The sequence below is a fragment of the Phocoena phocoena genome, chromosome 14 (genome assembly GCF_963924675.1).
Source record: "Phocoena phocoena chromosome 14, mPhoPho1.1, whole genome shotgun sequence".
Classification (NCBI taxonomy): Eukaryota; Metazoa; Chordata; class Mammalia; order Artiodactyla; family Phocoenidae; genus Phocoena; species Phocoena phocoena.
This window is the reverse complement of record NC_089232.1, coordinates 27899460-27926555: the sequence shown is the minus strand read 5'-3', so window position 1 is coordinate 27926555 and position 27096 is coordinate 27899460. Positions and strand designations below refer to the sequence as shown.

The window sequence follows — 27096 nt, the reverse complement described above, 5'->3', positions numbered from 1 at the left end:
ATTGCTAGGACATACGATAACTCTATGTTTAACATCTTAAGGAACTGCCAAACTGTCTTTCAAAAGTAACTGTACCAGGGCTTCCCTGGTGGTGCAGTGGTTGAGTCCGCCTGCCAATGCAGGGGACACGGGTTCGTGCCCCGGTCCGGGAAGATCCCACAGGCCGCGGAGCGGCTAGTCCTGTGAGCCATGGCCTCTGAGCCTGCGCGTCCGCAGCCTGTGCTCCGCAACGGGAGAGGCCACAGCAGGGAGAGGCCTGCGTACCGCAAAAAAAAAAAAAAAAAAGTGTACCATTTTACGTTCCCACCAACAGTGTATGAGGGTTCTAGTTTCTCATACTAGAAAACCTTTTCAATGTCACTATTTTCTGCCTTTTTGATTATAGTTATTCTGATGGGTATGAAGTGGTGTCTCATCTTGTTTTTAATTTATTTTCCTAATGATTAATGATACTGAATGTCTTTTCATGTGGTTATTTGTCATTTATCTTCTTTGCAGAAACATCTCTATTCAGATCTTTTGCCCATTTTAAAATTTAATTGTCTTTGTACTGTTGAATTGTAATTCTTTGTATATTCTGAATATTAGATTTTTATCAGATATATTACTTGTACGTATTTTCTCAGATTCTTTATACTGTCATTTCACTTTCTTGATGGTGACCTTTGAAGACAAGTTTGTAATTTTTTTATAAATTTATTTATTTATCTTTGGCTGCGTTGGGTCTTCATTGCTGCATGCGGGCTCTCTCTAGTTGTGGCAGACGGGGGCTACTCTTCATTGCAGTGCGCGGGCTTCTCATTATGATGGCTTCTCTTGTTGTGGAGCAGTCTCTAGGTGCGCAGACTTCAGTAGTTGTGGCACACAGGCTCAGTAGTTGTGGCTCACGGACCTTAGAGATTAGGCTCAGTAATTGTAGCACATGGGCTTAGTTGCTCCACGGCATGTGGAATCTTCCAGGACCAGGGCTCGAGCCCGTGTCCCCTACATTGGCAGGCAGATTCTTAACCACTGCGCCACCAGGGAAGTCCTACAAGTTTTTTATTTTGACAAAGTCCAAATTATACTTCTCTTCTATTGCTTGTGCTTTTGGTGTCATATTAAGAAATCATGGCATAACCCACAGTCACAAAAATTCATCATTATCTTCAAAGAGATTTAGTTTTAGTTCTTATATCTAGGTCTGTGATCCCCTTTGAGGCAATTTTAAATTATTTTTATTTTTAAAAATTGTGCTAAAATAATACATAACAAAATTTATCATCTTAACCATTTTTAACTCTGAATTTGAATGGTGTTAACTGTGTTAACATGGTTGTCAACCAATCTTCAGTACTCTTTTTCTTATAAAACTGAAACTCTATATCCAGTAAACCACGATCTCCTATCCCCGCCTCTTCTCCAACCCCTGGCAACCACCATTCTAAATTGTCTCTGAATTTGATTCCTTTAGGTAGCTCCATAAAAGTGGAATCATACAGTATTTTTCTTTTTGTGACCAACTTATTTTGCTTAAATTGCGTCCTCAAAGTTCATCCATGTTGTAGCATGTGTCAGAGTTTCCTTCCTTTTTAAGGCTGAATAATATTCCATTGTATGTATATACCACATTTGTTTATCCATTCATCCATCAGTGGCCACTTGAGTTGCTTCCACCTTTTGGCTCTTGTGAATAGTGCTGCTGTGAATATGAGCATATAAATACATCTCCTTGAGACCCTGCTTTTAAATTCTTTTGGTATAGACCCAGAAGTGGAATTGGTAGATCATATGGTCATTCTATTTTTATGTTTTTGTGGAACTGCCATACAGTTTTCGATAGCAGCCATACCATTTTACATTACCATCAATAGTGCATAAGGATTTAAATTTTTTCACATTCTCACCAACACTTAATACTTTCTGTGTGGTTTTTTTTTTTTTTTTTCGGTATGTGGGCCTCTCACTGTTGTGGCCTCTCCCGCTGTGGAGCACAGGCTCCGACGCGCAGGCTCAGCGGCCATGGCTCACGGGCCCAGCCGCTCCATGGCATGTGGGATCTTCCCGGACCAGAGCACGAACCCGTGTCCCCTGCATTGGCAGGTGAACTCTCAACCACTGCGCCACCAGGGAAGCCCTGTTTTTTTTTTTTATAATGGCCATGCCAGGTATGAAGTGACAACTTACTGTGCTTTTGATTTGCATTTTGCTGATGATTATTGATTTGAACAACTTTTCATGGACTTGTTGACCAGGTGTGTATCTTCTTTGGAGAAATGTCTATTCAAGACCTCTACCCATTTTTGAATTGGGTTGTTTTTTTGTTTGAATTGTAAGAATTCTTTATATATTCTAGATATTAACCCTATATCAGATATATGATTTGCAGATACTTTTCCCCATTCTGTAGGTTGCCTTTTAGCTCTCTTGATTGTACATTTTGATACAGAGTTTTAAGTTTTGATCTCTAATTTATATATTTTTACTTTTTAAATTTATTATTTTATTTTCCACTTTTTATTTTTCCTACTGAAGTGAATCAAAAGAGTTAATCTGAGTTCCTGTGAAACCCTTTACCACTGAATGCTGTGATGGATTTAAACTCAAATTTGTAAATTTCCTTGTTAAAACTAAATTATATATGGATTCAAATTGTACCTGTCTTTATTTTAATCTAGAGATCTTTAATATTTCAAATTCACTGAAAAATTACCAAACCAGAGCTTATGTAATTAAGATTTCTCTCTTTAAATAAACAACAGAAGTATTAACATTAGTTTTCTTTGAGAAGGGTCTTTCACTGATTATATGCACCTGTATTTTTTTTTAATTTGGTGTGTATTTTTTTAAATTAATTTTTATTGGAGTATCGCTGCTTTACAATGTTGTGTTAGTTTCTTGTTGTACAGCAAAGTGAATCAGCTATATATATATATATATATATATATATATATATATATATATATATATATATATATATATATACACACACACTCTTTTTTAGATTTCTGTCCCATTTAGGTAACCACAGAGCATTGAGTAGAGTTCCCTGCGCTATACAGTAGGTTCTCGTTAGTTATCAATTTTATACATAGTAGTGTTTTTATGTCAGTCCCAATCTCTTCATCCCACCTCCCCCTTCACTCCTTGGTAACCATACGTTTGTTCTCTACATCTGTGACTCTATTTCTGCTTTGCAAATAAGTATTTTGAGTTTATTTTTGTGTATGGTGTTAGGGGGTGTTCTGATTCAATGCAATCCCTATCAAATTACCAAGGACATTTTTCACAGAATTAGAACAAAAAATTTTACACTTTTTATGGAAACACAAGACCCCAAATAGTGGAAGCAATCTTGAGAAAGATGAACAGAGCTAGAGGAATTAGGCTCCCTGACTTCAGACTATACAACAAAGCTACAGTAATCAAAACAGTATGGTACTGGCCCAAAAACAGAAATATAGGTCATTGGAACTACTGATTTTCTAGAAAGTCCAGAAATAAACCCATGCAGCTATGGCCACCTAATCTATGACAAAGGAGGCAAAAATATACAGTGGAGAAAAGACAGTCTCTTCAATAAGTCGTGCTGGGAAAACTGGACAACTACATATATATTTTTTTATTTTTGTTGCCTGTCCCCTTAGAGGCATTTTTTAATATATGGAGTGCAAATTCATTCTTTTACACATGGATATTTAGTTGTCCCAGCAATGTTTGCTGAAAAGACTATTCTTTCCCTATGAATTTTCTTGGCCTTTTTGTCAATTCATCATAAATGTTAGTGTTTATTTCTGGACTGTCAGTTCTATTCTCTTGATCTATATATCTGTTCCTGTGCCAGTACCACCCTGTTTTGATTACTGTAGCTGTGTGATAAGTTTTGAAATCAGAACTTGAGTCCTCCAGCTTTGTTCATCATTTTCCAGATTGGTTTGGCTACAATGGGTCCCTTGAATTTCTGTATGAACTTTGGGATCTGCTTGTCAAGTTTTGCAAAGAAAAAATGCCAGTTGGGGGCTTCCCTGGTGGTGCAGTGGTTGAGAGTCCGTCTGCCGATGCAGGGGACACGGGTTTGTGCCCTGGTCCGGGAAGATCCCACATGCCGTGGAGTGCCTGGGCCCGTGAGCCATGGCCGTTGAGCCTGCACGTCTCCGCAGCGGGAGAGGCCACAACAGTGAGAGCCCACATACCGCAAAAAAAAAAAAAAAGCCAGTTGGCATTTTGTTAGGAATTGCCTTGAATCTGTAGATCAATATGGGAATATTGCCATCTTAACAATATTAAGTCTTCCTATCCATTGGGCCAGTTTTCCATTTATTCTGATCTTCTGTAATTTCAGTAATGTTTTGTGGTGTACTAGTTTTATTTATTTATTTATTTTGATAAATATATTCTTAAGTATTTTATTCTTATGCTGTTGTGAATGGAATTGTTCTATTTCATTTTTGGATTGTTCACTGTGTATAGAAATGCAGTTGATTTTTGTCTGTTGAGCTTGCATCCTAAACTTTAATGAACTTGCTTATTAGTCCTAGTTGGTTTTTTATGATTTCCTTGCTATTTTCTGTGCAGAAGATCATGTCATCTGCAAATAGGGATACTTCTTCCTTTCCTTTTTGGATTTCTTTAAATTGCTTTCTAGATTGCCCTGGCTAGAACCTCCAGATGATAAGAGGAAGTATGGACATACTTGTGTTGGTCTTATCCTAAGGAAAAAGCATCTGATCTTTCACTATTTAGTATAATGTTAGCTGTGCATGTTTTGTAAATGCCATTCATCTGTTTGAGGAAGTCCCTTTCATTTATAGTTTACTGAGTGATTTTATCATTAAAGAGTGTTGAATTTTAAAAAAAAGTGTTGGATTTTGTTGAGTTAAATAGTAGCTTTTAACATGTGATACATTGTTGGGATATAAGATAAGTTTTTACGGCTTATCTGGAAAAGGTTATTTGAAAATACTAAAATTTATTTGCCAGATACCAAAGCTATAAGAATTTTTTAAATGGAAAAGTTATTTGAAAGCTGTTTATAATTATTATAAAGCTTGAAAGAGGTGATGGAAGGCTGTAGGGTTTGGAGTGTTCCAAAGAATTGTAAGATACAGATTATTGGAAAGGAGGAAGAAATGTCTTTTGGGATGAATATAAATCTAATCATGCCCTGCTTTAAGAGGCTGGACTAAGTTTATGATTCTTAGTCATTGGAGTATTTATTTCCAATTGGAATATTTATTTCCCAGTGATATGTCAGGCAGTGTCAGGGTAATAAGAAGCCATGGAATAAATATCACATTTTTAAAGTGTTTTTTTGTCCAGTGGTGTTTAATTAGTTTGTTGGCTTTTTAAAAATATAAACATTTTACTTTGAAGTAATTGTAGATTCTCATAAAGTAGTAAGAAATAATATAGAAAGATTGCTTTTCCCCTTTACCTAGTTTCCAACAATGATGACGTCTTGCAAATCTGTAACAATATATCACAACCAGGATAATGACATTGATACAGTCAGGCTACTTAATGTTTACACCACAGCAAGGGTCACTTATGTTGCCCTGTAATAGCTACATCCACTTCTCTCTTATTCCCATTCCTTTCTTAACCCCTGGCAACCATTAATCTAGTTTCTATTTCTATAATTTTACCATTTTAAGACTCGTATAGATGAAATCATACAGTGTGCAGTCATTTAGTATTGGCTTTTTTTTCCCTCAGCATAATTCTCTGCAGAATATTCAATATGAACAGTCTGTTCATTTTTATTGATGTGTAGTATTCTATGGTATGGATGTACTACATTTTGTTTAAATACGTACCTGTTGAATGACAACTTGGTAGTTTTCTAGTTGTTCGCTATTACAAATAAAGCTGCTATAGACATCCCTCTGCAGGTTTTTGATGAACATAGGTCTTTATTACTATTGCTGGGTCATATGGTAATTGTATGTTTTAAATTTTTGAGAACTTCCACACCATTTGTACTGTTTGACGTTTGTACCATTTTACATTCCCACCGGTAATGTGTGAGTGATCTCATTACTCCACAGCCACACCAGCATTTGATGTTGTCATTATTTTTTTTTTAATTTATTTATTCTATTTTTATTATTTATGTTTTGGCTGCGTTGGGGCTTCATTGCTGCACGGGCTTTCTCTAGTTGCAGCGAGCAGGGGCTACTCTTCGTTGTGGTGTGTGGGCTTCTCATTGTGGTGGCTTCTCTTGTTGCAGAGCGTGGGCTCTAGGCTCATGGGCTCTAGAGCACAGGCTCAGTAGTTGTGGCTCATGGGCTCTAGAACACAGGCTCAGTAGTTGTGGCTCATGGGCTCTAGAGCACAGGCTCAGTAGTTGTGGCTCACAGGCTCTAGAGCACAGGCTCAGTAGTTGTGTTGCACGGGCTTAGTTGCTCCATGGCATGCGGGATCTTCCCAGACCGGGGCTGAAACCCGTGTCCCCTGCATTGGCAGGCGAATTCTTAATCACTGCGCCACCAGGGAAGTCCTGTCGTTATTTTTTATTTTAGCCGTTCTCTGATAGGTGTGTTGTGATATTTCATTGTGGTTTTAATTTCCATTTCCTTAATGATTAATGGTGTTGAACATCTTTCCATGCCCTTATTTCCCATCTCTGTCCTGTTCAGTGAAATGTATATGTTTTTGCCCCTTTTGGGGGACTGGATTGTTTAAAAATTTTTTTTTTTTTTACTCCTCAATTTTGAGAGTTCTTTGTAAGTTTTTTATTGGATATGAGATTTGCAAATCTTTTCTTCCAGTCTGCAGCTGGGAGAGAGAGAGGCACCTCATTATTGTTAAGTGGGAATGAAAGCTGTCTCCCCATGTCGTCTCTACTGACATCACAGGGAGGGGTAGCTCATTACTAGCCATCAGGGGTGAAAATAGTTCTGGGATCTTGCTTGACCATCTCTAATTCCACATTGGCCTGGATGTTGGGGTTCCTTATTAGAGTTTTGAAAGGATAGATCTCAAGCTCCTCACTTGGCTTTTGCTGGTGTGAGTGTGGGTGAGGCCACAGTGTTTTTCTGTGATGTTTGGCTGGAAGAGAGCAGTTATTGTCTAAAAGTTTTGTGTCTTGCTAAACTTTACCTTTGCTTGTTTTTTAGCTAATGAGAGCAGGTTTTTGTTAGAGCTTTTGTGCTCTTCTGTGCTCTTTGTTCATGGGTTGCTGTCTTCACCTCCAAGTCTGGGATATTTGAAGTAAAAAGAAAACCCAGGGATCTCACTACCTTGTTACTCCTCAGGTCCCAAGGTCCCTAGCCAGTCTGCCTTTTTCTCTACACCTTTCAGATTCTTTTTAAGTTTGTTGTATATATAATATCCAGGATTTTTAGTTGTGCTTAGCAGGAGGAATAGGGAAAAGTACATCTCCTCCATTATGTGACAAATGGCACCATAATTTAAAATATTTTTATATGAAATCAAATGTGGCACTAAAGTTAAATAGAATGCCAGGTTATAACTTTATAGGTAAAACACCGAAATCTCAAAGAAATGTTATATTTATCTTTAAGCACTGATCCTATACCCCAGAAAGAGGTATTAGTTCTTTTTCCTATTGTTAATGGTAAATATTAGGTTGTAGGCCAAGCTTCTGTAACAAAGAGACTCAAATACAGTGGCTCAAATAAGGTAGAACTGTATTTTTCTCTCATATCCAGAGTAGGAAAGAAAGCTCTGCTTCTTGAGGTCTTCTGAGGAACCAAACTGGGTGGGCAGCTGAGCCATCCTTACATTTGGCTTCCCAAGATTGTTCTAGACATCACCATTTTCAGTTGGCAAAGGTAATGGTGATGGTAATGATGGTTGGGGTAGGGAAACATAGAGGTCAGGAACTTGATTTTTTTAAGGACAGGAACCAGAAATTGTATTTACTGCTTTTGCTCACATCCCATTGGCCTACACCTAGTCACATGGTCACATCTGGCTGCAGAAGAAACTAGAAATGTCTCTGCTGGTAGTCTTGTGACCAGCAGAAGTTGGGGTAAGGGACCTCTGTTACTAGAACAAAAAAGGTGAGTAGTAGTCTTTGCTTTTGTTAACTTCAGTGAAAATTTTTAGAAGAAATTAACTGTGTGGTCTTATTTATCATGAGCCATTTTATTCTGTAGTTAGCTGTATTTTTCTTGTTGTGTTCTTACCTGTTTCATTATAAAAGATCAACATTACCTTCATGGTCAGATCTTAGCCTCGATAGGAATCTAATTTTTATATAACTATTTGGACTATGTCAAGTAAGAACTTGTTTATATCTTCTAGGGTTTACAGAGTCCACAGGGGATAGAATGCAAGCCAGAAGCTGTATGTAGTCACATTATTATTGAGAGCCATGAAAAAGGATGTTTCAGGACTCTAACAGCTGAACAGCCACAATTGGACAGCCACCCTTGTGTTTTCAGATCTGCTGAACCCTCAGAAATGATCAGAGGACAACGGAGCCCATCATCATGGACAACCGGGCACATCAACCTTGCCAAGTCACTGGACCAGAACAACTCCCATTTCAAAGTTTGGAATTCATTGCAGTTACAAAGTCATTCCCCATTTCAAAACTTTATAGGTGATGACTTGAAAATTAGCAAGGGTCTTCGAATGCCATTCCGTGAAAAGTTGGACCCTTGGCTGTCAGAATTAGTAGAACCTGCTTGTATGCCACCTGAAGAAATGGATTGTCAGTCGTCATCACAAATGCTGCCCCCAGAACCCATGAAAAAGTTTACTACCTCCATCATTTTCTCATCTCACCGACATTCTAAATGCTTTTCAGATTCCTCTTTTCTTAAGGTTGGTGTTACTGAAGGTAGCCAGTGTACTGGAGCATCTGTGGGGCTAGTTAATTCTCATATCACTGAAGAGCAAAATCCTCCTAGAGATCTGAAAGAGAAAACCTCTTCCCCTTCATCATTTAAAATCATTAGCCAGTCACCAGATAAAGCTGTGACTATTTTAGCAGAAAATAGTAGGCAAAGCCAAAAATTATCTGTTGCACATTCTCACCAAGAAGAAAAACCCTTAGAAAGATCAGATTTTAAAGGCAGTCATTCTAAGCCCAGTACCAGTGCAAATGACAGCAATTTCAAGGAAGTTCATTTTTCTGATAACGATACTCTCATTAGCATGGGCAGACCCAGTTCCACACTAGGAGTAAAAGAGAAGAATGTAACTATAACTCCAGATCTTCCTTCGAACATTTTTCTTGAACAAGAGCTCTTTGAACAAAGCAAAGCCTCACATGCAGATCACCGTGTGAGAAAACACAATTCTCCCCCTCCTCAACATCAGGATCATGTAGCTGCAAATCTCCCTTGTCGTATTTTTCTTGAAAAACGAGAACTCTTTAAACAAAGCAAGACCCAACATAAAGATAATCAGTTGAGAGAAAACCACTCTCCCCTTCCTCAAAGTCAGGATTATATAGCTTCAGACCTTCCTTCTCGCATTTTTCTTGAACAACGTCAGCTCTTTGAACAAAGCAAAGCCCCAGATGTAGATCACCACATGGGAGAATACCATTCTTCCTTTCCTCAAGGTCAGGATTATATAGTAGAAAAGAATAATGAACATGAGCCTAAATTACACATTTCTGATATGATAAATGTTGAAGCCAAATTCAGTGATGTGGCCTCCCCATCAGCCCCAAATCAATGTACAGTAGTAACATCTGCATCTACTCCACCTTCAAATAGAAAAGCACTTTCTTGTGTTCGTATAACTCTTTGTCCCAAGACTCCTTCCAAGTTGGATAGTGGAACCTTAGATAAAAGATTTCATTCATTGGATCCTGCCTCTAAAACAAGGATGAATAGTGAGTTTAACTCTGACCTACAGACTATATCTTCAGAATCATTGGAACCAACCTCCAAATTATTGACCAGTAAACCTGTAGCACAGGATCAAGAATCTTTAGGTTTTCTAGGACCTAAATCTTCACCGGACTTCCAAGTCGTACAGTCTCCTCTTCCAGATAGTAATATTATTTCCCAGGACTTGAAAACCATACCTTTTCAGAATAGCCAGATAGTAACCTCAAGGCAAACACAAGTGAACATTTCAGATTTGGAAGGATATTCCAATCCAGAAGGGACTCCGGTATCTGCAGTTCGGTGAGTCTCATTGTGATTACAAGCAAGCTGATGGAATTTATGATAAAGGGTTTAAAATACTTAAGCAAATGTAAGTTCTTGGGGGAGAGGCAGTATGATTTCTCTTAGGGGAGGTTGTATCTGCCTAAGCTAGAATTCTGTCAAGGAATAAACACCTAACTAAGAGAAAACACCTGAGAGTAATGTATTTATACTCTCAAAGAGCTTTTGGAAAACGACTTGACATCAAGTATTTTAAAACACTGAATTACTCTAAGAAGAATCTTTGATCATTGAGTGGTACAATTTACTAATTCCTTAATTATTACATTGGAAATATGCTGAAGACCAGGCTTTGCTCCCTCTCCCCCTCTCTTTGTTTCCATTTCATGATTCCCCTCAAATATTTAGTACTTAGAATGAAAAAAGTGAAATTTCCTGGCAGACATCACTTCAGCCAAGTTGTCAAGGTTAACATCACCAGTAATGCACGTCAACCTAATGTGGTCCCTGATGTGATGCCTTATTACTTCACAATGATTGTAGGAATGGAAACCCAATTCAGGGATAAATGCATTAGATTTATACTATTCAGATTGATTTTAAGACTGTCATTGATTCAGTTTTACATTAATGAGTCTTTTACCATATGGCTAAACGAATTACTGTCTGTGTTTAATGTTTCCACCTTGTAGTTGAGAAGGTAGTATTTCAGAGTGGAGAGCACTGGCCTTACAAAGAGGGAAAAAATGTGTAATCGGTAGTCATGGCAGTGAGGGACTTAAATATGTTATCTCATTTAATACTTGTGATAACCCTATGAGGTAGGTGGTGGTATCCTTATTTGCCCTCTGGGAAACTGAGACACTGACATTGCTATCAAGCAAACCTCATTGTCTCAAATAATGCAGTCTGTTCAATCTAAGCAAGAGCTTGTTCACCACGTGGTACTGTCTCTCCCGAATCCTAAACCATACTTAAACTATTCTATTAACTGTCCTCTTGGACAAGTCATTTAATATCTTTGGCACTCATATATGGATGACTGATGGAAGGAAAGGGTTGGAAAGCTTAAAGGTCCATTACAGCTTGAAAAATTAGTGGTTGAGAATTGGATTGGGGCAGGAAAAAACAAGGTCAATCTCTGATTTCAATACTATTATAAATAGTAGAGTGTTATAGAGATCAGTACTGTGTGTGAAAAATGTTTAGAAATTAAAAGATTGACAAGTTTACATACAATACTTAAACTCTTCTAAGTGATAAAATGCCAAGTTATTGGGGCTGAATTCCTTGAATGAGAAGAAAATTATAGATGATTTTAAATATGAACTAATAATAATGCTGTTTGTTCAGAATGTACTAAATGCCAGGCATTGTAGTCAATGTGTATATCACTTTATACTTAGTATAATCATCCAGAGGTAGATATTATTACCTCAATTTATAGATTTTAAAAACCTAATACTTAGAGAAATTAAATGTTTTGCCTAAGATCACATGGCCATTAAGTGTTGGAGGTGGCATTTGAATCTAGGTTTGTCTGACTCCAGAGTCTGTAAATAATTCTAACTGTATATACATATACACACTTATCTGTGTGTGTGCATATATATATGAATAAAACATTTATATATGTATTAAACTTTTTTATTTTGAGATAATTTTAGACTTACAGAGGAGCTGCAAAAAATAGTAGAGTTCCTGTGTTATTTATTGCAGTGTAACCTATTACCCTGAAATGTAGCAGCTTAAAACAATAAATATTATCCCAAAGTTTCTGTGGGTCAGAGATCTAGGCATGGCTTAACTGGGTGCTTCTGGCTTAGGGTTTCTCACAAGGTTGCAAACAAGGTATTGACTACAGCTGTGGTCCCATCTCAAGGCTTGACTAAGAGAATGTCCTTCCAAGCTCACTCATACAGTTATTGGCCAGAAATAATCAGTTTCTTCTTTCCATATGGCAGCTATGACAGCAAAGCTTTTCTCAGAGTGAGCAATTGAGACTGCAGGAGAAAGTGCTGAAGACAAAACCCACAGTCATTACTTTGTAACCTAACCTTGGAAGTGAATCTCACCACATCTGCCACATTCTACTAGAAAGAAATGAATCACTATTTCCAGCCAACCCTCAAGGGTTAGGGATTACACAAGTGCATGAATACCAGGAGGCAGAGATCATTGGGGGGATTTTTTTTTTTTTTTGGCCACACCATGTGGCATGCAGGATGGGATCTTAGTTCCCCCACCAGGGATCAAACCCTTGCCCCCTGCATTGGGAGCGTGGAATCTTAACCACTGGACCACCAGGGAAGTCCCATTGGGGGCCTATTTTAGAGGTTGCCAGTGTACCCTTTGCTAAAGCTTCTGCTTATGTTAACATCTTACCCTAACATCATAACCATAAAATATTTACCAAAGCTAAGAAATTCTCCTTCATATAAAATTATAATTAAATGTATAGACCAATTTGGATTTCACCTGTTTTTTTCACAAATGAAGCTTTTTTGTTTCAGATCCATCCCATAATCTCACCTTGCAGGTAGTTGTTGTGTCCTTAATCTCCAATCTGTGTCAGTTTCTCAGACTTTCCTTGTTTTTCATAACTTTCACACTTTGAAGAGAATTAGTTATTTTGGAGAAAGTCTTTTCCATCTGGCTTTGTCTGATGTTGTCTCAAGATTAGATTGGGGTTATACACTTTCAGTGCATTTCATCAGGGAGCACATTAAGTTGATATGCATGACTAGTGATGTTAACCTTGATCACTTGGCTAAAGTAGTATCTACCAAGATTCTCCACTGTAAACTTAATGTTTTTCCTTTGTAGATACTAATTTTTTTTTTGATACTAAATATTTAAGGGAGGTACTGCTAGACTATGCAAATATCCTGTTTCTGCTTAAACTTTGACCACTAATTTTAAGCATCCTTCAGTGGATCTTGCTTGTAGCAATTATTACTCTGGTATTCTAATGGAGTTTTCATATTTCCTTTATTCCTTCTACATTTATTAATTGGAATTCTTCTGTAAGCAAGAGCTGTTGTTCCTCCCCCATTTATTTATTCCTTTAGTTTTCCATGTACATTAGTATGAACTCAGGGGTATTTATTTCATTCTTTGGATTACAATCCAATACTACCCAAATTGTTTTAGTTTTAGCTATTGAGAACACTTTCGTGTTGGCTCCTGTACCTTGCCACTACCCTGAAATCAACTATTTCCCCAAAGAACCCTCGTTTTTTCTTTTTTTTTTTGGAGAATAAGGTTTTTTTCCCTAGCTTTATTAGATAAAATTGACATATTATATTGTTTAAGGTATACAGTGCTTTGATTTGATACACTTATATTGCAAAGTAATTACCATCATGGCATTAGCTAACACCTCCATCATGTCACATAGTTATCATTACTGTTTTTGTGGTAAGAAAATTTAATACCTACTCTCAACAACTTTCAACTATATAGTACATTATTGTTAACTATCATCACAGTGCTGTGCATAGATCCCCAGAACTTATTCATCTTCTAATTGGAAGTCTGTACCCTTTGACCAATATCTCCGCATTTCCCCCACCCTCCAGCCCCTGGTAAACAGCATTCTACTCTGTTTCCACAAGTTTGGCTTTTTTAGGTTCCACATGTAAATGGTGTCATGCAGTATGTCTCTTTCCCTGTCTGGTTTATTTCACTTAGCATGATGCCCTCAAGCTCCATCTATGTTGTTGTTGTAAATGACAGGATTTCCTTCTCTCTAACAGCTGAATAATATCCCTTTGTGTATATATACACCATGTCTTTTGTTTCATTGCATTTCATTTTATTGCGCTGGGTCTTAGTTGCAGCTCACGGGCTCCTTAGTTGTGGCATGCGAACTCTTAGTTGTGTCATGCATGTGGGATCTAGTTCCCTGACCAGGGATCGAACTCGGGCCCCTTGCATTGGGAGTGTGGAGTCTTAATGACTGCACCACCAGGGAAGTCCCTACACCATGTCTTCTTTATCCATTTATCCATTGATGGACACAGGATATGGTTGTTTCCATACCATGGCTATTGTAAATAATGCTGCAACAAATATGGGAGTGCAGATACCTGTTTCCATTTCCTTTGGATGTATACCCAGAGATGAGATTGCTTGATTATATGGTAGTTCTATTTTTAATTTTTTAAAGAACCTCCCTACTGTTTTCCATCGTGGCAGCACTAATTTACATTCCCACCAACAGTGCATAAAGGTTCTGTTTTCTCTACATCCCTATCAACACTGGTATTTGTTGTCTTTTTGATAATAGCCTTTTTGACAGGTGTGAGGTGATCTCATTGAGGTTTTGATTTGCATTTCCCTGATAAATAGTGATGTTGAGCACCTTTTCATCTACCTGTTGGTAATTTGTATATCTTCTTTGGAAAAATGTCTATTCAGTTCTAGTTCCTCTGCCCACTTTTAAATCAGATTGTTTTTTTGTTATTCAGTTTTATGAGTTCTTTATATATTTTGGATATTAATCACTTATCAGATATATGGTTTGCAGATATTTTCTCCTCTTCTGTAGGTTACCTTTTCATTTTGTTGACTGTTTTGCTGTACAGAGAATTTGGGGTTTGATGGAGTCCTACTTAACTGATTTTTGCTTTTGTAGCTTGTGCTTTTGGTGTCACATCCAAAAAAATCACTGGTGAGACCAATGTCAAGGAGTTTTCCCCTATGTTTTCTCCTAGGAGCTTACGGTTTCAGGTCTTATGTTTAAGTCTTTAACCCATTTCACATTAATTTGTGAGCGGTAAAAGTAGGAGTCCAATTTCATTTTTTTGGCATGTGGATATCTAGTTTTCCCAGCACCTCTTATTGAAGAGACTATCCTTCCCCTACTGAGTAGTCTTGGCTCCCTTGTAAAATATTAGTTGACTGTATATGTGCGGGGTTATTTATGGGTTCTCTGTTCTGTTCCATTGATCTATGTATCTGTTTTTGTGCCAGCACCATACTGTTTTGATCACTATAGCTTTGTAGTATAGTTTGAAATCAGAAAGTATGATGCCTCCAGTTTTGTTCTTTCTCAGAATTGCTCTGGCAATTCAGAGTCTTTTGTGGTTCCATATAAATTTTAGAATTGTTTTTCCTCTTTTTATGAAAAATGGCATTGGAATTTTGGTAGGGATTGCATTGACTCTATCAGTGGCTTTGAGTAGTATGGATGTTTAAACAATATTTATTCTTCTGGTTCATGAACACATTTCATGTGTCTTTCCATTTGTTTGCATCTTCCTCAGTTTCCTTCATCACAGTCTTTTAGTTTTCAGTGAACAGATGTTTTAGTTCCTTGGTTAAATTTATTTCTAGGTATTTTTATTGATTTGATGCTGTTGTGAATGCGATTGTTTTCTTTAGTTCTTTTCAGATATTTTGTTGTTAGTGTATAGAAACAACTGATATTTGTATGTTGATTTTTGCATCCTGCAACTTTACTGAATTCATTGATTATTTCTAACAGTTTTTGGTGGAATCTTTAGGATTTTCTATTAGATATTAGATCATATCATGTACAAACAAAGACAACTTACTTCTTCCTTTCTGATTGGATGCCTTTTATTTCTTTTTCTTGCCTCATTGCTCTGCTTAGGACTTCCAGTGCTATGTTGAGTAAAAGTGGTGACAGTGGGCACTCTTATCTTGTTCCTGATGTTAGAGGGAAAGCTTCAACCTTTCACCATTGAGTGTGATGTTGGCTGAGGGTTTGTCATACATGACCTTTATTATGTTGAGGGATGTTTCTTCTATACTCAATTTGTTGAGAGTTTTTATCATTGAAGGATGTTGTACTTTATCAAATGCTTTTTCTGTATCTATTGAGATAATCATATGATTTTTATCTTTTATTCTATTAAAGAAGCATATCATATTTATTGATTTGTATATGTTGAACTATCCTTACATCCTAGGGATAAATCCCAATTGATCATGGTGTATAATTCTTCTATGTGCTGTTGAATTCAGTTTGCTAATATTTTGTTGAGAAATTTTATGTCTGTATTCATCAGCTGTTGGTCTGTAGTTTTCTTGTAGTGTCTTCATCTAGCTTTGGATCATCATGGTAATATGATGGCCTCATAAAATGAGTTTGCAGATGTTCCTCCCTCTTCAATTTTTGGACAAGTTTGAGAAGGATTGGTGTTAATTCTTCTTGAAATGTTTGTTAGAATTCACCACTTAAACCATCTGGCCCTGGACTTTTCTCTGTTGAGAAGATTTGATTACTGATTCTATCTCCTTACTCCATGGGTCTGTTTATATTTTCTCTTTCTTCGTGATTCAGTCTTGGTAAGTTGTATGTTTCTGGCAATTTTCCATCTCTGCCAGGTTATCCAATTTGTTGACATATAATTGTTCATAATTGTCTCTTATGATCCTATATATTTCTGTGGTATCAGTTGCTTTGTCTTCTCTTTCATTTCTGATTTTATGTATTTGAGTCCTCTCTTTTTTTCTTAGTCTAGCTAAAGGTTTGTCAATTTTGTTTATCTTCAAAAATATAGTTCTTAATCTTATTGACCTTTTCTATTTTTCTGGTCTCTATTTCATTTATTTCTGCTCTGATCTTTGTTATTTTCCTTTCTTCTGCTGACTTTGGGCTAGTCTGTTCTTTTTCTCATTCCTTGAGTTGTAAAGTTATTTATTTGAGGCCTTTCTTTTTTCTTAATAAAGGCGTTTAGCACTATAAATGTCCTTCTTAGAACTGCTTTTGTCTCATAGGTTTTGATATGTTGTGTTCACATTTTCATCTGTTTCAAGATAGTTTTTGCTTTCCCTTTTGATTTTTTTAGACATACTTGTATTCAGTACTGTGTTGTTTAATTTCCACATATTTGTAGAATTTCCTGCTTCCCCCCAGTATTGATTTCTAGTTTCATATCATTGTGGTCAGAAAAGGTACTTGGTATGATTTAAATCTTGTTAAATTTGCTAAGATTTGTTTTGCAGCCTATATGTGATCTAACTTGGAGAACGTTCTGTGTATGCTTGATAAGAATGTATTCAGCTGCTGAATGTTCTGTAGGTGTCTGTTAAGTCCATTTAGTCTAAAGTGTGCTTCAAGTCCAATGTTTCCTTGTTGATTTTGCTATCTGGGTGATCTATCCATTGTTGAAAAGTGGGGTGTTTAAAACCATAAAAGTGGGAGGAGTAAAAGGGTATGATTTTGCATGTGATTGAAGTTAAGTTGTTATCAAATAAAATATATTATTATCTGTAAGATGTTTATGTGAGCCTCAGGGTAACCACAAAGCAAAAACGTATAGTAGATTGACCAAAAAGACGGCAGTCAGAAAATATTACTACGGAAAATCACCAGTTCACAAAGGAAGGCAGCAAGAGAGGAAGAAAGGAAAAAGAAAACTACAGAACAGCCAGAAAACAATAAGATGGTATAAGTAAGACCTTACCTATCAATAATTACTCTAAATGTAAATGAATTGAATCCTCCAATCAAAAGACTTGATGGATACAAAATCAAGACCCAACTATATGCTGCCTACAGGAGACTCACTTTAGCTTTAAGGACATGTGAGCTCAAAGTGAAGGAATGGAAAAAGATACTCCTTACAAGTAGAAACCAAAAGAGAGCAGGGCTGGTTATACTTGTAGCAGACAAAATAGTAACAATAGGCAAAGGGGAGGTCATTATATAATAATAAAGGAGTCAATGCATCAAGATGATATAACAGTCATACACACACACACACACAAACAGTACACATACACAAACACCCCCAACATCAAAGCACTTAAATATATTAAGCAAATACTAACATCTAAAGGGAGAAGTAAACAACAATACAGTAATAGTCAAGGACTTCAGTACCCCACTTTCAACAATGGAAAGTGGTGTTCAGAAACCAATGAGGTTTGCTCATTGCTACTAGGATGACACTGCTTCTTGCCCCTCTGAGTGAATAAAACTAAAGATTATAGGTATTAACTCATGCATATGCATACACCTATATTCATTTCCATCTCTATTATGTGTGTGTGTGTGTGTGTGTGTGTGTGTGTGTATATATATATGTGTGTGTGTATGTATTTTTTTTTTAAACCACAAGTCGATACCTCCAACTAGTCCAAAACCACAGGGTTGATTCTAGCCTTTTCCCTTTCTTTATTTATAACTTCTTTCTCCAATGGTGATAAACATGGCTCTTATTATTTACAGTATATTTACCCTAGTATATAAATAAAGTTTCAGAATTCTTATCCCATACCCAGGTGAGAAACAAATTTTCCACCTAGAGTACAGGTTTTATGTATAGTATACAGTCCAGACATTGTTTCTGTTTCCTGGGTTAGCTTTTTTCTTCCTTATAGACTTCAGCATGAGGATGTGATTCATTTATAATACAGTTAGATTCATTTCTTACATCCTATATTCCATTTTGCCCCAATATCTTGGTTAATTTTTTAAAAATTTACATACTGTAAAATTTACTTTTTGTGGTGTATAGTTCTATCAGTTTTGATGAATCCACATCACAGTTCCATACAAAGCATTTCTGTCAGTCCAAAAATTCTCGCATGCCATCCCTTCATAGACAGTCCCTCCCCTGACCCCTGGCAATTCCTGATCTGTTTTCTTTCAAGTTTTACCTTTCCAGAGTGTCATGTAAATGAAATCATGAAATATATAATAGCCCTTTGGGTTTGGCTTCTTTTACTTTACAAAGTATATTTAAGATTTACCCATCTCATTTTATGAATCAGTTTTTTACTTTTTAATGCTTTATTACAAGCATAAAGCAATAAAAAGTTTTAAAAAATACAGTTTATCGATACATTCACTCTTTGAAGGATATTTGGGTTGTTTCCAGTTTGGGGTGATTACAGTTAGAGCTGCTGAGTCATGTGGTATATGTGTGTGTTTAACTTTACAAGAACTGTTTAGAACTAAACTATGCTAAACTGTTTTTCCAGGGTGGCTGTATCTTTGTATTTCCACTAGGAATATACAAGTGTTTCAGTTACTCGCCAACTTGTGGTATTGTTAGTGTATTTAAACTGTTATAATAGGGGCTTTCCTCTATATGTTTCTCCTTGAGCTCCCCTTTTTTGGTCCTCAGAACAGAAAGCAAGGGCTTAATTTACCCCTCTCTTTTATGTGCTTCCTGTGGCTACTTTGTGTCAGTGCCAGGTGGCTCAGTAAAGAGAAAAAAAAAATCAACACAGGTTCACCTCACCCTCTTGAGACCACACCTTCTCTGGTAAAAGAGGAGGGTTTCCCCCCCTCAGAATTTTAAACTTCTTCTGGTCCCTGTTACTGCTGTACCACTGCCTCCATGAGATTACTTGAGTGCTTGAGATTACTAGACAGGGAGAAAAGAAAAACGGATTTTTTCGCACTATTTCTGCTTCCACTCCTCATGCCTGAATTAGAGGGCTTCTTCTGGAGGTCTTTCTGTCTGTGCTAATGTCCACTTCTAAGTGTCAGACTCTATTATTGAGTTCAGGTCATTGGATACTAAAGGAAACAATGATAAACTAACTCATCACCAATTTAATGATACTTCAAATGTTGCTGGTCTTCACCAATTTGCCTGCTCCTATTTTTCAAGAGTCTTCTAAGAACTGCTCCATGTAGTTTGTCTAGGTTTTATAGCTGCACTTAGTGGGAGAGACAGAATGGGTTATGATTGATTACCCCAAACTGGAGCTGAATGTACCATTTTTCGTTCTCATTAACAGCATATGCAAGTTACATTGCAACACTTGATATTTCCAGGGTTTTTAAAAAATTAATTAATTTTTGGCTGCGTTGGGTCTTTGTTGCTGCGCGTGGGCTTTCTCTAGTTGTGGCGAGCGGGGGCTACTCTTTGTTGTGGTGTGTGGGCTTCTCTTTGCAGTGGCTTCCCTAGTTGCAGAGCACGGGCTCTAGGTGTGCGGGCTTCAGCAGTTGTGGCACATGGGCTCAGTAGTGGCTCGCTGGCTATAGAGCACAGGCTCAGTAGTTTTGGCGCATGGGCTTAGTTGCTGCGCCGCATGTGGGATCTTCCCAGAAAAGGGCTCAAACCCGTGTCCCCTGCATTGGTAGGCAGATTCTTAACCACTGCGCCACCAGAGAAGTCCCTCCAGTTATTTTTAATTTTAGCCATTCTAAATGTGGTTGTGAAATGGTATGTTATTGTGGTTTTAATTTGTTTTTCCCTGATGACTCATGATGCTGATAATTGCTTCTGTGCTTCTTGGCCATTTTTATGTCTTTATGAAGTGTCTGTTTAATTTTTCCATTGGATTGTCTCATGACTTCAAGAATTTTTAATATATTCAAGATACAGATCCTCTGTGTATTGCAAATATTTTCTCACAGTCTGTGGTTTGATTTTCATTTTCTTACTGGTGTCTTTTGATGAAGAAAAAGTTTTAATTTTTATGAAATCCAGTTTGTTAAATTTTCTGTTGGAAGTATAGTTGATGTGCAATATTGTATAGGTTACAAGTGTACAATACAGTGATTCACAATTTTTAAAGGTTATACTCCATTTATAGTTATTATAAAATATTGGCCATATTCCTTGTGGCCATATTCCAATATATACAGCTTATGTAGCTTAATTTATGCATAATAGTTTGTATCTCTTAATTCCCTACCCCTATATTGCCCCTCCCCTTTCCCTCTCCCCACTGGTAACCACTAGGTTGTTATCTATATCTGTTAGTCTGTTTCTTTTTTGTTATATTCACTAGTTTATTGTATTTTTTAGATTCCACATGTAATTGATATCATACAGGATTTGTTTTTCTCTCTCTGACTTAATTTCACTTAGCATGATACTCTCCAAGTCCATCCATGTTGTTGCAAACGGCAAAATTTCATTCTTTTTTATGGCTGGGTAGTATTTCATCGTGTGTGTGTGTGTGTGTGTGTGTGTGTGTGTGTGTGTGTGTATCAGTTGATGGACATTCTAAATCTTTCTTTTATGGTTAGTACTGTTTGTCTTGTCTAAAAATACTGCCTAACCCAGTGTTATGAAAATTTTCTCCTATATTTTCATCTTGAATTATAGTTTTAGCTTTATTTTTTAAGTCTGTGATCTATATCAAACTAATTTCTGTATATACTATAATTTACACAGTTTAGGATCATTTTCTTTCACTGGATATTCCAGCACCATCTTTGAAATAATGATTATTTCCTTTTTGAACTTAGTTCGCACCTTTGTCAAAAATCAATCGGCCTTTTACATGTGGGTTTATTTTTAAGAGTTTCTACTCTGTTCCTTTGAATTGTCTGTCTTTACACCTATACCATAATGTTTTGATTACTGTAGCTTTATAATAAGTCTTGAAATCAGGTTATGTCCTCCAGCCTTGTTTTTATTTTCAACAACATTTTTTGCTATTTTAGGTTCTATGCATTTCTGTATAAAATTTAGAATAGTCTTCTCAGTTTCTCCAAAAAAACCTCCTGAGATTTTGTTCAATGTTGCATTGAATCTATAGATCATTTTGTGAATGATTGACATCTTAGTAATATGGAGTCTCCCTATGAATGAGCATGTTTTTTCCCCTTACTTGTGTAATGTCTCTCAGTAAGATGTTGTAATTTTCAGTGTGTAGGCTTGCACATTTTTCATTAAATTTATTCCTCATTATTTTGTTTTATGATACTTTTGTATATGGTATTTTAGATTTTGTATTTTCTAGTTATTTGTTGATTGTATATACAAATGCTGTTGTCAAACCAGTTTATCAATGCCAACAAGTTAATTTTAATTTCTTACTCACTGGGTCAGAGCTTCCTTGCTTACTCCAGGATAATTTAGGCAATTTGTGTGCAGTGACCATAGGGAATTTAGGCAAGGTAATACTTCTGGTGGTTAAGTTGAGGCATACCTATTTGTCCTCAATTTGTGTCTAGTAACTTCCCTATGATTTAGGGAGTGCTTTGTTTAAATTTAGTGATATCCTCAACTTTAATGTCTATTCTTCATAGACACTCACGTTGCCAGGGTATGAACAGCAGTTTTACTTCTTCCTTTCCAATCTTCATGTCTTTATTTTTTTGCCTAATGCACTGTTTAGGACATTCAGTATAATATTAAACAGAAGTAGTAAGAGCAGTCATCTTACCTTATTCCCCATCTTTGCGTGGGTGGGGGAGTGGATTTAGTGTTTCATCAAATTTGATGTTAGCTGTAGATTTTTATTAGATGCATTTTATGAGATTAAGGATGCCCTCTTATATTCTTAGTTTGCTGTGAGTTCTGTGAGTGGGTGTTGAGTTTTGTCACATGCTTTTTCCTGCTGTATTATGATCATATTTGTTTTCTCCTGTTTGTTGATATGAATTATATTATTATATATATTATATAAATATATTGATTAGATTTCAAATATTGTTCTTACTGGGATAAATCCCACTTGATTATGATATATTGTCCCTTTTTATATTTATTGCTGAATTCAGCTTGCTAATATTGGTCTATAATCTTCTTGGAGTGTCCTGACAGCAGAGTTACAGTGGCTTTTAAGAAAAAAACCTCTTTCTCATTTTCTGAGTTTGTGTCAGAATGGTATTATTTGATTTAAATCTACTATATTACATTTTACTTTCAATTTGTACCATATGGTTTTTGTTCTTTCTTGCCTTCTTTTGTATTAATCATTTATCTTTTATTATTCCATTTTATTCTCCTTATTGGGTGTTTTAATATACATCTTTGTTTATTTTTTAGTGGTGGTGGCCATCCTGCAGAAGTGGGATGGACTCCCACCCAAAATTTTGTTCAGATACCTAGGCTTAAGACACTCCTCAAACCCAGAGAATTTGAGAGGAAGTTTATTACTCACACAGGGGACCCCTGGGAAGAGTTGGGTGGGCACAAGCAGGTCCAGGCTGGCTTGGGCACAGCAGAGAGGGCTTTGTAGGGTGGAACTGAGAAAAAAGTCTGTATATGGGCAGTTTAAATTTTCTGCTGGTGCCAAAGGAGGAGGCAGTCATACTCAGGCTTATCAGCCTTTCCAGATGTGGAGCAAAAGGTGAGGCTTAAAAAGAAGTCAGTAATCAAACATCAAAAATTGTGTCAGACTCTATTGCAGTAGTTATTGTAGAGATTATCATATGTATTCCTAATTTATGTATTATCCTTCTTGCTAGATACAATCTACCTAATTAATATTTTGTTAGGAATTGTACATTTGTGTTCATGGGGGATATTCACCTGTAATTTTCTTCTCTTGCAATATCTTTGTCTGAGTTTGGTATGAGCATTGGGCTGACCTCATAAGTATATCAGGACACTCTGAAAGAGTTTGTGTAAGATTGGTACTATTTCTTTCTTAGATATTTGGCAGAATTCACCATTTTGGCCTGGAGTTTTTATTATAGATTCAATTTCTTTAGTAGATTTGACTATGCAGATTTTTTTTTCTTGTGTCAGTTTGGAAAGTATTCTTCAGTTAAATAAGTTGTCAAAAATTGTTGGCATGAGTTATTTTCACAATATCCTTATATCCTTTCAATTTCTGAATCTCCAGTGATATTAGCTTTCTTATGTCTGGTATTAGTAATTTGTGTTTTATCCTTTTTTGTTTGGTCACTCTTGCTAGGGCTTTAGCAGTTTGGGTTTTTATGATCCTCTGATGTGTTTTTTTCTGTTTCATTAGTTGCTGCTGTATCTTTTTTTTTTTTTTCTGTTTTGGGTTTAACTTAACTTTTTCTGTCTTTCTGAGAATAGATTTTTTTTTACATATTCATTAATTTTTAGCTTTCTTTTCTAGTATACACAGATTTTTATGTAGTTTTTCATCTTCATCTTTGTACAAACTATTTTCTCATATCATAACCTTTTCTTTGATCCATGGCTATGTAGAGATGTGTTTCTTAATTTCCAATTATATAAGAACATATAAATTATTTTTTATTTTTAGTTAATTCTTTTTGGTCATTGAGATTATATTCTTAATGATTTCAGTATACTTAAATTTTTTAGAACTGCTTTATGATATGATATATTTTTATTTTGATCAGTGTGTAATTGAAAGAAATGTGTATTCTGCCATTGCTTCTTGTGATGTTCTGTGTATGTTACTTTGGTCCATTTGGTCAGCTGTTACGTTGAAAACTTCATTTTTACTGAATTTTTGTCTGCTTGTTTAATCAGCATTTGAGAACAGCATGTTAATACCTCCTTTTTTCTCCTTAGCCATGTGGTAGTAAGTTATTGACCTACTGCCCCATCACTCTCATCGTTTCCTATGAAAAGAACATTCTCCTACATAACCAGTAAAAATGTGAAAATCAGGAAATTAATATCAATGTGTTATAGGCACTATTCCAGTTTTTCCAATTGTCCCAGTAAGATTTTATATAACAAAAAGGAGCAACTCAAAATCACATGTTGCTTTAGTTGTCATGACTCTGTAATTTCCTTTAATCTGGAACAGTTCTTCAGTCTTTCCTTCATGTTCATTACCTTGACACTTTTTTTAAAAAATTAATTAATTAATTTATGTCTGTGTTGGGTCTTCGTTTCTGTGCGAGGGCTTTCTCTAGTTGTGGCAAGCGGGGGCCACTCTTCATCACGGTGCGCGGGCCTCTCACTATCGCGGCCTCTCTTGTTGCGGAGCACAGGCTCCAGACGCGCAGGCTCAGTAATTGTGGCTCACGGGCCCAGTTGCTCTGCGGCATGTGGGATCTTCCCAGACCAGGGCTCGAACACATGTCCCCTGCATTGGCAGGCAGATTCTCAACAACTACGCCACCAGGGAAGCCCTACCTTAACACTTTTGAAGATTACAGGTCAGTTACTTTGTAGAGTGTTTTTCAGTTTGGGTTTCTCTGATGTTTCTTCATGATTAAGTTCAGGTGAGATATTTTGGGTAGGGTTATCACAGAATTGACATTGAATTCTTCTTATAACATCTTAGCAGCTGTCATACACTTCTATTTGTCCCACTGCTGACAGTGATCACTTTAATTACTTAGTAAGGTTGTGGGCTAGGTTTCTCAACTGGAAAGTTACTGTTTTCCACTTTGTAGCTAAGTGTTTTATGGGGAGGAACTTTGAAATTATGTAAGTATCTCAGTCCTCAGAAGACTTCTAGTTTATTTATATCTGTACAGAATCATGCTTTCATTCAGTGGGTTATGATTTATTACTATCTTTTCTTCACTCTTTATTTTAAAAATACATAGACTTAACAAGAGATTACAAAAATAGTCCAGAGAGTCCCAGGTATCTATCGCTCAGCTTTCCCATTGGTAATGTCTTATATAACTGTAGTACATTTTCAAAATGACATTAGGAAATTGACATGGGCACAATATAATTAACTAAACTACAGAACTTAACCATATTTCACCAACTTTTGCAAGCACTCAGGCTTTTTTGAATGCATATGTGTATAATTTTAATCACATTGTGATTTCACATAACCACTACTATAATCAAGATACAGGAATATTCTGTCACCACAAAGAAATTCCCTTATGCCTGCCCCTCTGTAGTCACACTCCTCTCCCCTGCCCTCTGCATTCTTTAAACCCTGGAAACTAGTGACCTGTTTTCCTACTATATGGTTTTGTCATTTTGTGAATGTTTTGTAAATTGAATCATATAACGTGTAACCTTTGAGATTAGCTCTTTTTACTTAACATGATGACCTGGAGATCCATCCAAGTTGTTGTGTATATCAATGGTTTTGTTTTTTTTTAATTGCTAAGTAGCATTCCATTGTATGGATACATACCAGTTTATTTAACCATTTCTCTGTTGAAGGATGTTTGGGTTGTTTCCAACTTTTTTTGACTGTTATTAATAAAGCTGCTGTGAACATTCATATACTTTTCTTTACACAAATGGAGTTTCTATTTCTCTCAGACAGTGATTCTCAACCAGGGGTGAGTTTGGCTCCCCGGAGACAGTAGCAACATCTGAAGTCATTTTTGATTGTCACAACTAGGAAGGAATTTTGCTGTTGCCATCAGGGATGCTGCTGAATACCCTGGAATACACAGAGTAGTCAGTCCCCCACAACAAAGAAGTATTTGGTTCAGTTTTAGTAGTGCCAAGGTTGAGAAACTGCTCTAGGATAAGTGCCCAAGAGTGTGATTGTTGGGTTGTATAGTAAGTATATGTTTATCTTTTAAGAATCTGCCAAACTGTTTTCCAGGGTGGTTGTACCATTTTGCATTTCTGCTGGCAATATATGAGAGATCTAGTTTCTTCACATCCTTGTCAGCTTTTGTTATTGTCAGTATTTTTTTATTATTATAATTTTAGTATTATAATTATTATTTATTTTATTATATTATTTTATTTATTAGCCATCCTAATAAGTATATAGGGATATCTCATTGTTGTTCTATGCATTTCTCTAAATGACTAATGAGGATGAACATTTTTTCATGTGTTTATCTTCTGTATATTATGTTTGGTGAAGTGTGTGTTTAAGTTTTGCTATTTTCTAACTGCATTTTTTTTTTACTGTTGAATTTAGAGAGTTTTAATCTATTCTGTATAAAAGTTTTTTGTTGGATATGAGATCTTATACAAAGTTATGTTTTCTTATATTCATTATTACTATTGTAATTTGTTTTCATGCTCAAAATGCCACTGATTTACTGACCAATGGCAGCTCCTTCAAGCTGGTTTCTGTATCCTTTTTACATGTTCTTGTCATCTTTTGCATATGTCTTTGCCTTCTGGCACAACAAGATACTTCAGGCTCATAACTTCTTCCCCAGCTCTGAAATTGGCCATTTCTCCAAGGAACCTGCTTTCTTTTAGAGGAAAGTGATATTTAGAAGCCAAGATTTGAGCATTGCTATTGGGCTGCTCCCAGCCTTCTTAGTGGATTTATGTACATACGTACATACATACATACATAAATACACACACACACTCATTTACATTTATTTCTGTATCTGTCTCTATATATTAAAAACCATAAGCTCACACCCATGTATACAATTCTAATTCAGTTTTATTCTACTTTTTTTTCTCTTTCTGTGTTTGTAACTCCCTTATCCAGT

General features: G+C 36.3%; 1 protein-coding gene across 1 annotated transcript in view; it reads left to right on the top strand.

Moving 5' to 3' along the window:
• ALMS1 (ALMS1 centrosome and basal body associated protein) overlaps positions 1 to 27096 on the top strand; it is a 227579-nt gene that overhangs the window by 103490 nt on the left and 96993 nt on the right. The window contains exon 10 of the mRNA XM_065890809.1: positions 8251 to 10094. Within this exon, the coding sequence (XP_065746881.1) occupies positions 8251 to 10094 (1844 nt within the window). The remainder of the gene's footprint in view (positions 1 to 8250; positions 10095 to 27096) is intronic.